General features: G+C 45.2%; 1 protein-coding gene across 2 annotated transcripts in view; it reads right to left on the bottom strand.

The window, feature by feature from the left end:
* The window catches only part of DNAH9 (dynein axonemal heavy chain 9), a gene marked incomplete at its 5' end in the record, with an annotated part of 308568 nt that overhangs the window by 263290 nt on the left and 29438 nt on the right, over positions 1-15840 (bottom strand). For both annotated transcript variants that reach the window (XM_082605525.1, XM_082605524.1), the window contains 5 exons: positions 2590-2716; positions 4704-4772; positions 8852-8966; positions 11694-11844; positions 14665-14781. In XM_082605525.1, coding sequence (XP_082461651.1) covers positions 2590-2716; positions 4704-4772; positions 8852-8966; positions 11694-11844; positions 14665-14781 — 579 coding nt within the window. The remainder of the gene's footprint in view (positions 1-2589; positions 2717-4703; positions 4773-8851; positions 8967-11693; positions 11845-14664; positions 14782-15840) is intronic.

Here is a 15840-nt window from a genome sequence, read left to right on the forward strand (position 1 = left end):
GCCCAGACAACCCTACTCAGGGTTAAGACAAATGCTAATCCTTTAGCAGGGAAATGACCTTAGCCTCCGAGTTTATATTGAAATAAGTGCAAGATACATATTAAAAATTTAAATGTAAAAAATGAAAACGAAAAATGAAAAAAATGTGGACGATTTACGTAATATTGAAGTAGAGAAGATCATTCCAAATGTACAACCAGAAAATAAAAGATAAAATTTATATGCATAAAATATCATACACATAATAAAATGCCACACTTCAACAGATAAAAATATTTGCAGCAGATTTCTTAATATCTGACAGATATTTCACAAATAGTCTGACAAATTCACAGGAAAAGAGAGTACTTTCACTCAAAAGTGGGCAACGGATATGAATAAGCAATTCATAGGAGAAGAAAGATAAATGCCCAATGAACACATGAAAAACTTTCTATTTTACTAGTGGTCAAATAAATGCCAATTAAAACAACATTGAGATATTACTTATTTTTTGGTTCAACAGGTTAGAAGTGATTTGAAGAAATGAATGATATCTTGCTGGCAGGAAAATGCTTGAGTTACATCTTTCTGAAGAGCAAATTGATAAAATACACTAAAACTCTCAAAATGTGAGCACCCTTTAGCCCAGCAATCTCCTTTCTAGGCATTTATCCCAAAGAAATATGGTGCAATAATAATTAAAGATGCTTATTGTAGCATTATTTATACCATATTTTATCCAAATATAAGATGCCATTAATGGTAAGATTCAGTAGTATTTTATGTCAGAAATTTTATGTCAGTAGTATTTTATGTCAGATTCAGAAATATTTTAGTATTTCACCTAAGGAAGAAAAAAATGTGGTTTATTTAACTATAAACACATGCTATTTTCAGAGATATTAAGATATAAAAAACCCATGTGTGTCCTAGAATCAATGAAATACAGATTGACAAAACTAGAAAATATTTAAATGCCCAACAATAGAAATTTAAATAAATTATTTAATATATAACAAATTACTATATATATATATATATATATATATATATATATATATATATATATATGTTTTTAACCCATACTATTCTTATCCTGGTCAAATCTTTGATCATGTACCTCTAGAATGACAAATGTGTTACTGTTCATTCTTCATAGCGTAGCTGTTGCCACTTTGCTTGAGGTTGGAAGCCAAGGGATGTTCGTAGCCCTTCTCTGACTTGTTGTGTTTATAGTAGTCTCCCCCCAACTCACATTATAATTTAGGTATGTATCTCCCTCCCCTTTTCTTTTCTCACCCCTTTCCTCTCCCTCCTTTCCCTTTTATCACCTACAAACACCTGTAAAGCACCCACCATGTGCTGCATATGGAAGCAGACAGAGTCCTTGTCTTCAGAGCATATAGACGAGGGCCCATCTTCAATACTGTCTTACACCAAGAACTTAATTACTACAATTATACCATCTGGACTGCAGCCTAGTTGGTAATCCAGGTACTCAACTCTTTGGGCATTTAATGTTCAATATTGCTCAAAGCGAATGCTGGTAAAATTACTCCAAGGATTTAATGAGTTCAACCACAGACTCATGTCTTGCCAAAGTGAAGAAATGAACCCTCTAACTCCTTTTGTTGACTTTTATTCTAGGGGGAATTGATGTTCTACTTAAACTGGAATTATCTCAAAAGAAACCAATATTCTGTCAGCTTAGCTTTCAGCTCTTTCTACGCTACATTCCTATGGAACGTGTCATCAAGACAGAACTAGGAGACTGCCTTTAGCTCGGTGTGGCCAATACCTTTCTTCAATTTGTAAGCTGAATGATGTACATCCTGATGTGGGCTTGCTTTTGGTTATAGTTTTCTCCAGCATTAAGCTTTCCCATGGCTGCTACAGCCCACACTGGTCTTCTACCCTTTCTATAATTTAAAGCAGGGTTTCTCAACCTCAGAACCATTGACAGTTTTGGACAAAAAACTCTTTGCTGTGGGGTGCTCTCCTGTTTATTGCAGGAAGTTTGTATCTAATTACACCATGTGCTACTGGCACCCCCTTCATGTCTGACAACCAAAAATGTCTCCATTTTTGGGACAAAATTGCCTTGGTTGAGAACCAATAACCTAATCTCATTTCCAAAGCTACTCCTTAGAGATTTATCATATGCTACCTAATGAAACTGGACTTTTGCATGTTGAGATTCTGGCTTCTAACTAGCTTGTGGGCTCTTGGAAGTCAGGAACCAGGTCTTACATGTGGTTGACCCTCTAGCATCTAGTCAACAGCCTTCACCTGCAGTGTGTATTCAAGGTAGGCCCAGCTGACTATGGTACCAAAAGGTATCACTATGGTACCAAGTGATATTTTGCAGTATTTTCTGTTGTGCAAAATCAAAGCAAATATGCTGGCTGACCCTGGAGAAAAATGTGAACAGTGGACAACTTAAGAAAACATTACACCCTAAGATTTAATCCAAAAGAGAAATCCAGGGTGCAAGTTCTTTTAAGCAGCTTTTGCATATTCTTATAGAAAGCCTTTTTGCCTTTGGAATCAGCAGAGTCAAATGAAACTCTTCAGAAACCAAGAGGAAGTTACTGCCTCTGGACTTACCTGTGGGCTAAAGTTGACAGTGATCTGCTTTGTCTCTGGATCACGTTTCAAAAGTGGCCGGGAAAGGTTGTACTGCGACTTCTCTGATACTGTTTGACACCAGTCCTCGTAGAGTCTTGTCTCATACCTGTGAGGATCAGAGATGACGGTCACCTCATGAGCACCCTCCCAGCTCCCCAATGCCTGGCAATGATTAACTGAAGATACATCTCTCTATATATAGATATATATAACATAAACGACATAGCTATATATGTATATATATAACATCTCTATAGCTACCTATCTATCTAATCCAACCATCTATCTATCTATCTTTAATACATATATCTCATGAACTGAAGATGCTATTAGTAAAATACCTGAATACATTCTTAAGTCAGAGTCATTGACTCAGCCAGGCAAGTCAGCTCCTGCAGGTAACCCCTCATTTCCTAAAGGTGGCAAAGCTTAAATCAGAGGAGAGTAGAAAAAGAGACTCCATGCGATCTTTTGAGAGGGTAAGGGAAGTGGTGATTAGTCTCAGTAAATGTTGGAAGAATTTATCGGGTAAGCTTTGTTCTCACGCTAATCTTCACGTAGCTCACGGACATTCACTGTTCAGTCAGTACATATTGACGTGTTGGGCTTGGGAGATAAAACGATGAATAAACATCCCATGGTAAACGCAGCTAGTGGTGCGACCACGGGTCAACAGAGGACGCAGCAAGTACAATCCCAGGCAGATGTACTGGGCGTTAGGCTTTGAATGGCAGAGGTAGGCAGGTGGGTGGGGGTGATAAGGAGGACGCCAGGGAGGGTCTCATGGAGGAGGGGCTGAAGAGATGCTTGACTGAGTCTCAGGATGAGCAGCAGTTGGGCAGCGATGGGGAGTGAGGGCTCTGGGCAGGAGCAGCAGTGTGGACAAAGGTGCAGGTGGGGAGCAGCAGATGGTGCGCTGGGAAGAGTGAGTAGACAGCGCACCTGAGGGAGGAGAGGGCAAGGGCCGAGGCCGGAGAGAGAAGTAGAGGCCGCGTCAGGGAGCACTGTTCGGGTCACAGTAAGGGGCTGGTGGGAGACACTGAGAGGCTTCCCCTACAGGGGATGTGAGGAAAGGGGATTTGGTGACAGTGTGGGCGCTGAGGGGCACAGGTCCAGAGCAGAGAGGCTCTTAGGAAGCCACTGCAGCAGTTCAGGCCCGAGAGGCTCTGGTCTCTCTGGTGAAATGTGGGTGATGGGTGCAGAGAGGAGGGGACAGATTTGAAGCTCATATTTGGGAAGTTGAAAGGGTAGAAGTTGGGTGACCGGGCAGGTGGAGGTGCCACCAGCTAAGATGTCTCCACAATGCTAAGTGTGATCATAACTATAATCATAATCATAATGTGTGCGGTGCTCCTCTTCTGAATCAGGAGAAGATTACGAGGCAAGACACAGGCTGTGGGGCTTCCCTGGTGGTGCAGTTGTTGAGAGTCCGCCTGCCAATGTAGGGGACACGGGTTCGTGTCCCAGTCCGGGAAGATCCCACATGCCGTGGAGCGGCTAGGCCCGTGAGCCATGACCACTGAGCCTGCGTGTCCGGAGCCTGTGCTCCGCAACGGGAGAGGCCTCAACAGTGAGAGGCCCGCGTACCGCAAAAAAAAAAAAAAGACACAGGCTGTGTCTGGACCCTGCTCCCCCAAAAGACTGACTACAGCTTTAAAGAAGGAACAACTATTAACCCATGTAAAATCTTCGTTCTTATGCTTTCTCTGTTAAAGGATGCAGGAAATATTTTTTAAACTTATTGTCTCTTTGTGCGGCACCAACTGTCACTTTCTGCTTAGCGAGCAGCTGCTGAGATTTTCCATGACGCTGATCTCGCGGTGCCATGAGGAGCGCCCCACTTCTAGCTCTGCCGAGTTCACATTCCCAACAAAACTGCACTGGAAAAGTGCTCATTTCCAGACTAGAGCTGCATTCCCCGGAGACGTGCTGTTTGCAACCCTGAAGCACTGTACTCACAGATATTGTGGTTATAACATAAGATACAGAGTGACACTTCACTGCCACCAACCAATGTGCACAAACTCAGAACTGCAGAGGGCATGGTGGGGGCTCTGCATTTGCAGAACGATCCAGTCCCGGAAACTGCTTACTTTTCCAGCAATGAGAGCATTTCTTCATATTTTTGTATCATGCGCTTTCCTTCGGCAGATTCCATGCAACTACCCATACAAAAGAGAGGGAAAAAATGACATCGAATTAGAAGAAGTGAAAACAATGATCTGAGTAACAAACTACAGCCTATAAAGAGGAGACTGAATAGCTTCCCGGGCAAGTTTCCAAAGGCCCCTAAATGAGCCTGCACTCTTCTTCCTGAACATCTGCCACCGGCCACTAGAGGGCATCTGCACTTTCCCAAATGCAGTCAGCGCCCAGGTGACAGGAGGACAGCCCTTCCCCGCCAGGGCTCCGCCAACCCCCTCACCCTGGCTGAGCCAGTCTTGCGCATGTAAAATGAAGTCCTTCAAAAACCAGGAGGGAAATTAAGACATGCAAGAAAAATTCTAGGTGTTGCAGTTTTCTGTATTTAAGAACAAAACTGTATGTAACGTTATACATTATAACAAAAACTATATAACATTATATATGTGTATATATGTATATAACAATGCATATATAAAATAGCAATATATATATATACATCCCACATATACAAACATTGTCATATACGTAACAATATGTATGTATATATTTCCCTTCTCTGAAATCCATCTAGGGCACGTGATGAGAAATATTCTGCCTCATTACTCATTGCCATGTTTATATAAGGTTCCCTCCCACCTCTTATGTCCCCAAACTTGAGCAACGCACATACATGCACACACACACATGCACACACTTGTATGCTCACATGCGCAGACACACACTCAGAGGCTTCCCTGGGTCCACTGAGGACCACGGAGGCATCATTGCCCACACCTGCTCCCCGGTTTTGACACTTCTTTACAGCACAAAATGAAGAGTCCAGCTCCTGGGAAAGTTGGTGAAGTATCTGTAATTTTCAGAAACCTTCACACTAACTGTGTTGGAGGATCTTGTTTGTTCTGCTAGCAAAACGAGGCAGCTTATTGCAAAGATTCTTTAAAATCCATTTGCTCTTTAAATCAACACAGGGTTTCTTCACAGGCTCCCCCGAGCTTCGAGCTTTGATTTAACCCTCACGCCTGCAGAGAAAGCACTGGATTTCCTGGAGTTTTTCCCAGTCGCTCGGTCCCCTTTCCTAGTGAAGGAGCAGAGATGTCTGCAGGACAGCGAGGACAAACCCTGACCCCAGATCTCAGTTTCTATCTGGAAAAGAACGAGGCTAGACGAGAGAGTGGCTTCTGCACCTCGGCCCCTGGGACTTGCCTGGGAGGCTTGAGAAGTCACAGGAATAAGTGCATCAAACTCCCTGCAGGTTCTACTTCACTTCATGGCGAGGAATCAAAACCATTTTACTAACCAATTCATAAATATATTAGAGTATACAGGAGAATGTGAATTCATTTTTAGAACAAACGGGAACTTCCATGGGAACTGTGGAGGACGTGGTGGGGTGCCATTCAGACACCCTCTCGGGACCACCCCCACCCCCTATCTCCCCCACCAGGAAGGCTGATGAAGTGTAGCTGCCTCCCTCTTTGAGAACAGCCTCAGCCAAACAGACAGAGCTGCCTCCTCACCCAGGGTCAAGCTCCTCCCTGCCCCACAGCCCACTCCCACCAACCAGGCAACCCTACAGGGTCAGACTTCCCCACCGGATGAGCTGAAGCCTACCTGCAACTGTGCTGCAGCTCAGCTTCTCCTCTGCCCGCTCCCTCCCCGCCCCCTCACAGGCGCTGGTCCTGAGAGCATCCCTGTAAATTCCTGCAGGCTGCCTCAGCCCTGCTCCAGGGAACCGGACCAGGACAGCTCCCGCAGGCCACATTCCTAGAAGCAGCGCTGCCACCCTCCCCGCCCATTCTCCTATCTTCTCCCTCCCTCCCTGGGAGGCATGTTTGAGAAGATGGAGGCTCAGCTGGACTCCGGGCCAAGCTTCCTATTGCTGGGGGAGGGGGGGTCCCCTGGGAGAGCTCTGGGTTTGGACCCCTGAGACCCAGACGCATGTTCCAGTTCTGTCCTTGCTATCTTTGGATTCCAGGCAGGTCACCTCATGTCTATCTGCCTCAGTTTCTTCAGCTGCACAAGGAAGAGCTCGCGCGGACAGAGCAGACACTGCAGACGGATCTCCCACTGGGCAGGTCTGACTCACGGGCACGTTTGTTTGATTTGTTCGGAGTTTGAGGAAAAGAGGAATACTTGCTGGTTTTAAAGTAAATCTAGATTTTCGGCCTCTTTCCAACAGTAGGGAGGTTTCTCACATTGAGCCGTTCTTCCTCTTGGCCACACGGGGTGATGTGCTGGAGGCCCCCTTCAGACCACAGCCTGGCTATCTTTCATTGTCTTTCTGGCCTTTGAAAGTGGTTAGTCTTTTTAAAAAAAGTTGTTTCCAGTTTTATTGAGATGTAACTGACGTACAGCACTGTGTAAATTTAAGATGTAGAACATGACTTGACTTACATATACTGTAAAATGATCACCACATTACGTTTAGTTAACATCCAGCATCTCATACAGATACAAGAAAAAATGAAAAACATGTTTCTTTTTCCTTGTGACGAGAACTTTTAGGATCTACTCACTTAACAACTTTTATATATACCATGCAGCCATGCTAACTACAGCCATCATGGTACTTGACATCCTCAGTATGTATCTTTTAACTGGAAGTTGGTAAATTTTGACCTTCATCCATTTCCCCCACCTTCCTCCTCAAACCTCACCCCCTATAACCAGATAACCACAATTCTGATCTCTTTTACTATGAGTTTGGTTTTATTTCTTATTTCCAGATTCCAGATATAAGTGAGACCATATAGTATTTGTCTTTCTCTCTCTGCCTTATTTCACTTAGCATAATGCCTTCAAGGTCCATCCGTGTTGCAAATGGCAGGATTTCCTTATTTTTTATAGCTGAATAATATTCCATTACATATGTGATATATATGTGTATGTGTGTATGTATGTATATATATATATATATATATATATATATCTCACATCTTCATCCATTCATCCATCAACGGACGCTTAGGTTGTTTCCATGTCTTGGCCACTGTAAATAATGCTGCTGTGAACATGCTGTGTTTGCCAAAGCCAGGTGTTTTCAACAAGATGGAGTCTTTAGAAAGAGGGGTCAGAGAAAGCCTGCCCTTCCCCAGGCAGCACCCTCAACAAGGTATTGCAACAGCTCTTCTCTCGCTCTAGCAGCCCAGATGCCTCTAACTAGCTTGGCTTCCAGACTCAGCTGTGAGGCAGGCCAACAGTTTCCAAACCTGGTCACCGTCAGATCATGGGGAGAGTGTGCCAAGGAAGCAGATCCCAGGCACCACCCTGCCCTGAGGTCTGGATTTAGTAGGTGGGGGGTGAGGGCTGGTAATCTGCACCATTAGCAAGCACCTGGGGTTTCTAATACATGAGGCCCTCACACCACGTTTCAGGAAACGCCGGGCTTCATTATTCTCCAGCAGCCTCGGTAGTAAAGAGCCGTCATGTCAGAGGAGATGTGTGGAGGAATCCAAAGAGCTTGAAAACCCTGACTCATTTTCCCCTGGAAACAAGGACTCTGCTGGAGCAAAAGGAGCCAGCCTGTGTCCAGTAAGCCTCACCTGACACCAAGGGACCCACTCTTCAATCCAAATGTATCAATCTTGTTAATGCCTGGCCAGTAGTACCTGGTTGTTATGAACTGAATGTCTGTGTCCTCCCCAAATCCATATGTTGAAGCCTAAGGTGGTGCCTTGGGAGGTGAGTAGGTCATGAGGGCGGAGCACTTATGAATGGGGTGAGTGTCCGCGTAAAAGAGACCCAGACAGCTGCTGAGTCCCTCCTGCCGCATCTGAGGACACAGTGGGAAGACAGCCAGCTGTGAGTCAGGAAGCAGGTCCTCTTCAACAGACACCAAATCTGCCAGCACCTTGACCTTGGACTTCCCAGCCTCCAGAACTGTGAGAGAGAGATTTCTGATATTCTCAAGTCACCCCATCTATAGTATTCTGTTACGGCAGTCTGAACGGACTAAGATACTGGCTGATTGCTGGAAATGGAAAGAAAAGATGATTTTTGTGCCTCAAGTAACTGAGTTGCGCTGCTACAATACTCGAAGTACAGAGCGGGAGCAGAAGCCTGAAACAAACCTGCCTTTCAGGAACGAGGTACTCACGGGTGTGTCATGCGTCTGAAGTTGTCGAAGGGACCCTGGATGCGCTGCCTCAGCTCCTGCGCCCAGCGGAGCCTCCCGGCCACAGCGGGCATGTTCTTATGCATGGAGGAGAAGCCTGGGGACAGGGCACAGCAGACTGAAGTGAGGCTCCAGGCCTGAGCCCCACTCTACCCATGAACACTCCCCCACCTCCCACCACTTACTGCACTTTTTGCCTCATCCACCTCCACCTGCTAAAGTCACCCTGGGCTTACACTGAGATGGAAATTCCTGGGACATCGCCGAGTTCTGCTAAGGGGGAAGGAAGAGTGCCCTTGGGAAGAACGCTAAACAGCAACAGAGGACAGCCGTTCCCAGCCCAGCTCTGCCACTAACTGGCTTTCTGACTGCACACCTGTGACTTTCAATCCAGCTGCACATCAGCGTCACCTGGGGCTCTTCTAGAAACACTGATGCCTGGGCCCCATCCAAGCCACTCTGATTTGATTGGTTTGCGTGGGGCCTTGTCATCAATATTTTTAGAAAGCACTCAGGATAATTCTAATTGTACAGTCAGGGTTAAGACACACTGCCTTGGAACATATGTATATATATATAACTGATTCACTTTTTTATAAAGCAGAAACTAGCACACAATTGTAAAGCAATTATACCCCAATAAAGATGTTAAAAAAAAAGACACATTGCCTTAAACAGACAACTTAATCTCTCAGGCCCTTAGGTTTTTCATATATAAAATGGGGATAATATCTTCCTCACTTAACTTCCAAGGTTTCTGTGAGAATTCGGTAAGATTATGTATGGGACAGGCCATGTGGATTACGAAGCCCTTGACCAGAGTTAGCACAGCCTGGATATTCTTACTTCAGTCCATTGAGTGGGTTTGTTTGCTTATAATCAGTTGTCAAAATTAACAATTGTAAGATTTCATTTAAAAAAACCCCTCAGTTTCCAGCTTCTCTGATAAAACTGGGAAGGCTGGCAACCACCAGCCCCCTTTCTAATGAACTGTAGGAGCTGAATATTGGTCTTGTCCTTTAGTTGACCATGGACCCCACCACTCCCTGATGCCTTACACTCAGCCCAGGTCCAACACTGTCATTTTCTACTTGGCTTCCGTGGTAGGCAAAATTCTAAGATGACACCCAATGACCCTCACCCTTGCATGAGTCTCTCCTCTTTAAGTATAGGTGGAAACCAAATGTGACGACATATCACTCCTGTGATGACGTTACATTATATGGCAAATGGGAGATGACCCTGGGTGGGCCTGACTTAATCAGGTGAGGCCTTGAAGAGAAGAGTTTTCTCTGGTTATTGGCAGAAGGGGAAGTCAGGGGTCTGAAGCATGAGAAGGATTCAACATGCCATTACTGGCTCGAAGACGAGGTGGCTGTGTGGTTAGGGACGGGAGGGCTTCTAATCTCTGAGAGCAGGCCCTGGCTGACAGCCAACAAGGACACAGAGACCTCAGTCCTGCAGTCATAAGGAACTGGATTCTACCAACAAAAATGAGCTGGGAAGTAGATTTTTCCCCCAGAGACCCCAGATGAGAACTTGGCCCAGTTAACTGATTTCAGCCTTGAGATTCTCTGAGTGAAGAACGCAGGCACACCAAACTGGGCTGCAGACCTACACAACTGTGAGCTCAGAGATGGATGTTGTTTTAATCCACTAAGGTTGTGATAGTTTGTTATGCACAACAGAAATTCAATATGCATCTGAAGGTGTTTGAGTTTTCAAACTCTGCATCCCACTGTGAGAAGTCAGGAGGATGGTCCCTCATAAAGCTGAGGCCAGCAGATTTTTCTGGGATGACTTCCTAAGTGGAAGCCATTCTTAATGACCTCACTGTGAAACCTGTTTATAGAAATAGTGGTCCTGTTACGCCATTACTTAAAAACTTTTGAAAATTTCCTATTGCCTTTAGGATGAATTCCAGATTCCCTAATAGGGCACTCAGAGCACTTCATGACATGGCTCCAAACTTGATGGCTGACCTGATCTCCCTCTATATACCCTGTTTGGCTCAGGCAGGTCTGACTGGTCACCTTCCACACCCTTTCCTGCCTTTGCATCCAAGACCATTGCCTCTCCTCCCGGGCTGTCCATCTCCCCATCTTTCACGGTCAAGCTCAAGGCCACCATCTCCATTAACTCTTCCTCCCACCTCCCAGCCCAATTCATCTTGTTTTGCTACAGTTCTTTATAACTCTGTTCATGCCAATTGTGTTCCTTGAAGAACCACCTGTCAGGATTAATTATTCTCTCCCTTACCCTGGCCTGCCTCTGCATGCGGTGCCCACAAATTTACCTTGCATATAGCAAGGCCTCAAGGAACATTTGCAAAGCTGAACTGAACTTGTGTTTGACTTTCAAACAGACAAGACAGGGCATCTAAGAATTACAATAACCTCGGTGTGTTACTGCCCTTTGTCAGGCTCTTGCTGGTTCCTCCTTGCAAAAGCATGGTTGATAAGGCACTGGAAGGGATAAGAACCTTTTCTCAGGCATGTACAAATCTACTGTGGAACTGAGGTATGTTAAAGATTAATCAGTGTGGCGACATTGACTGAGGGTCAACTCACACACTACGCTGAGATCTAAACCGGCCTGAGGCAGTGGTCAGGACTTCACTGCTCTGGGTCAGTCTGCCAATCCTGCCCTAGACACAGGGAAATGCACAGTTCAGTGAACTCTTCAATCACCCAAGTCTAGAATTTCAAGCAAGAAGGTTGTGCTCTTGGAGAATGCCCTGGATTCACAGCAGACATGTAACAAAAAAAGAAGAGTGGCACCCTTTCTGGTAACCGATGTCCCCCATTCAAATGTGACAGCTTACTATGCTCCACCTCCTCCTGGACATGCTGACTGTAGATCACCCTCACGGCATCCAGGTCCTCACTGAACATGCGGATGAGCACCAGGTATTTATCAGATGTGTCCCGTGCTACCAGTGGTCTCTCCAGGAGGTTTCCTGCTATGTCTAGCAGCTACAGAGGAGGCAGAAAAGAAGGGGAAAAGGCACAGATTCAACTTTTCCAAGGTTACATTAATCTCGTATCCTGGTTTTTCCTTCACATGTCTGTCCACAAATGTAAGAGGGTCAAAAAACCGTTACTGTGCAACTGGATGGATAATTATGAATCAGCAAAATATTCATAGTCTGTCCCTCTGGTCTTTGTTTCTGAAGGAGGGATTCCTGTGTGCTGAATGACATACCAGACCCTGCCGTGTTTTAAGAACCTGGGTAGAGGGTAAAACAAAGAGAAAATGAAAGATGCCAGAAAGGGTAAGCTGCCGTACATCATAAAGACCTAATGCAGATATGGAGGGTGACGACGGAGAAGAAAAATGAAGCTAATAGGCTGGGTGTTGGGGAGAATTGGGAGGGCTAAAATTTGAGAGTGGGGACCAAGAAAAGAGTTTCAGGGAGCAGTTGCCCCCAGAAGGCAGTGATTGCAAGGATACTTTGCAGATGTTTCCTGTGCATCACAACTGCCCTAACCCCTTGGTGGGAGCAGCGGGATCAGAATGTGAAATGCTTTTAATCACCTCCTGGTTGCTGGATTGTGTTTCTCTAATCCTCATGCTACCCTGAGACAAGGTCGTGGAAGACTCCAGTTATATTTAGGATATAACAATACACGACTTCTAGGACCACCCAGTCCTCCAACCCAAAATCACCAAGATCTCTGGAGACAGCAGGAAGTAGCTCTCCCTCCATGGAGGCACGAGAGAGCAGGTCTCTACCGAGTTCTGGCTCACACATCCTGCTGAGAGGTACAGAGGTGTGGGCCGAGGGAACACTGCATCCAGCCCACACCCTCGGACTCAGGTTCTCTGACCTGGACGTACCCCTTCTGGCCATGTCCACTGAGGCACACATAGTGGTCGAATGGCCTTATGGCAGTAACAGGGGTATCTGGACTCAGGGGTCTCTACTTCCCCAGCGTGAAAAGGCAATTCTTTGCACGAAATTATATACATTGGAAGCTTTTGTTTTGGCTGAAGGAGGAGGGAAGGGCTTTGGTTTCTTGTTGGCGGGATGACCAAAAAGAGAAAACCAAGGAGGCAGAAGGGACCGAATGGTTATGGTTTTCCTAAAAGGTCGCACAGACTGGGTGGGTAGCCTTGTTGAGAAGAGGTGTTGGAGCCCAAAGAAGAAGAGTCTGCTCCGTGAGAGCCCTTTGAGACTCCGGGTATGAGCAATGTTGCTTCAGGACCTGGTAGCAAAGAGTGTGCAAAGTTGGAAAGGTCTCTCGCTGCTTCTGCTCAGAACCCTGCTCCACCACAAAATGCAAAGTTTGGGGTGTTTGGAACCCACACAGATATGCCCTTGGCATAAATGTAGATGCTGTCATGGTGGGGATCATCAGAAGAGCAATAGTAAGACCCCCGAAAGCACCTTCCTGGGCAGATGACATCTTTAAGGGAGACTGCAGACAAGTAGCAAAGACACCATGATCTCAAAGACAGAGCAACTTGAGAGTATATGTGAGACACTTGAAGACACCTTGAAATCCATGGTGCACAGGGATTTATGGGAGGGATAGGGCTGGACATCCTCAAGGCAGAAATGGGGTTCCAGCCTCACCAGTTATCTGAGTGGTAACATCCCAATTAGCCATGACAGTTAATGGCAAAAGGGATTATTTTATAGACACATATAAGCCCTTCTCTTGGAATTAAATACTTGGAGAGGGAAATTCTACAACTCTTCCTATGTGAGTTATGGAGTAGTAGGTATTTATTAAAGACTACATATGTATATTCTTTTTTTTTTTTTTTTTTTTTTTTGCGGTACATGGGCCTCTCACTGCTGTGGCCTCTCCCGTTGTGGAGCACAGGCTCCCGGATGCTCAGGCTCAGCGGCCATGGCTCACGGGCCCAGGCACTCCGCGGCATGTGGGATCCTCCCGGACCAGGGCACGAAGCTGCGTCCCCTGCATCGGCAGGCAGACTCTCAACCACTGCGCCACCAGGGAAGCCCAACATATGTATATTCTTGAATGAGTTAAATATATATATGCCCAGTGTTCTAGAACAGCATGGTTTCACACATCCTGGGTTTAAGCCTCTTCTGCAATTGTCCCACCAATCACCCAGTCTACGTTTGACATGTTCAGTGCCTGGAAACTTACCTACGTCTCAAGGAAGTTTATTCCATCTTTAAATAACATTAACAGAAACCTCTTTCCTCTACTTAGCTAAACTCTGCCTCCTTGTAACCTGATTAGTCCTGGTTCTAATCTTTCAGGCTCTACAGAATAAGTGTCGTCACAGTTTACAGAAGGTCTGTTCTGTTCCACTAAGTCTTCAGGTCTCACAACCCAGATCTGTCATTTCTGTAGACATTTACCTACTCATCGTCCTAAACCTCCTCCTCCTAGACCGTCTGATCTAGGCAGCACAGGGCCAGGGCTGGCGTCTTCTTACTCCAGTTACTTGTACTTGAGTGGTTCGCTCCAGCCTGAACCAACCTGACAGCAGCGGTTAAACAGCCGCGGTGCTGCAGAGCCATGGATTTAGGATGGTGACCACAGCAGGCTTCTTCACTTTCAATGGGTACTCTACTGATAAGGCCCAAAGAAAGCATTCCAGAAGAAACTCACTTACAAAGCATTTTTACATCGTCCTGTTTGCAGAAAAGCATTAGCTGTCAACTTGAGAAGCCCAGCTCTGCACACTCCCTTGCCCTGGGACACCCACAATACTGCTGTAACAGAACAATTCCTCTCTGCAGGAACAAAACAGTTGGAAGAGGGCGGGGGGGAATAAAGCATGGGGGTGGCTCCCCCTACTTTACAAACCTTGAAGGCGTGCTCCAAACCAGGGGCATCATCAAAGGCCTGAATAAAGACAGTCCCCAGTCTCCGGTCAAGGTCTTCTACCTTCTGATTAAACTCAGAGACATCATTTTCAAATTCCTGAAGAGACATCACATAGACGTAAGAAAACATGATATTCTGAAGGCCCATCCTGCTGTGCTCTTTACTATGAACATGTGTACTCAAATAGGTTATACCACGGATTTATTTTAACTTTCCACAGTTCACCATGGCGTGCCTTAGTGTTTATCCACGTAGATAGTTACCCTATTACTGCAGCATTTTTTTCCTAGACACTCTAGGCAAAATGGTGCAGAGAGCTGGATGTGAGGTTGCTATGCTGTCCCTCCCGTCTGGGCCCCACCTTCCACACCCTGAAGCCCCTTCTCTCACCCGCCACCTCAGGCCACTCCAAAAGCCACCTCAGCAATGGGGCTATTCCATCATTACCCCCTACTTCCCTTGCCCCCACCAAGTGAAAATCCTATTTTTTTCAGTGTAAGCAAACTGATCTGGCCATTAGGAGGAAGGTAAGCTAATTAAACTAGTATACACTATTTCTTCTAACTACACTTTAATTGCTTAAGACAGCGGCTAGCTATTGCTCCTAAGGTTGCCAAATTCAGCAAATAAAAATACAAGACAGCCAGTTAAATATAATTTCAGATCAATAGTAAATTTTTTTATAAGCATGTCCCTTTAATAAGCATGTCCCAATTATTGTATTTTATCTGGCAACCCAAAGTGTGCCCTCTTTCTTCGAATGTAGCAATTTTCAGAGAAACTTTGTTAACTCAAATCTCTAACTTGTGGAATTGTTATTTCTTATTATTGCCTTACAGTAGCTACGCATATTTTTATGAAAAGACAAAGAAAAGTCAGAAAATGTAGTAGTATTTTTCTACTTCCCAAACCCAACCATATTAGCATTGTAATATGTTTCCCTGTGCATAGGATTTTGTTTTGCTTTGTTTTATCACACGGTAGCAAACATATGGCACATATCCTGCTTTGTACTCCAACTCTTTGTTTTTTACTTTAGACTAATGGAATTTTTAGAAAGTGACATTTCCTGGGTTTGGCCAACTAAGATCCCTCTAGACATTGGAAGATGCTCAGAGCAGATTCTTGCTGAATCTCTCTCTCCTTTTCCCTCAA

This window comes from Mesoplodon mirus (assembly GCF_964341445.2).
Source record: "Mesoplodon mirus genome assembly, chromosome: 18".
Classification (NCBI taxonomy): domain Eukaryota; kingdom Metazoa; phylum Chordata; class Mammalia; order Artiodactyla; family Ziphiidae; genus Mesoplodon; species Mesoplodon mirus.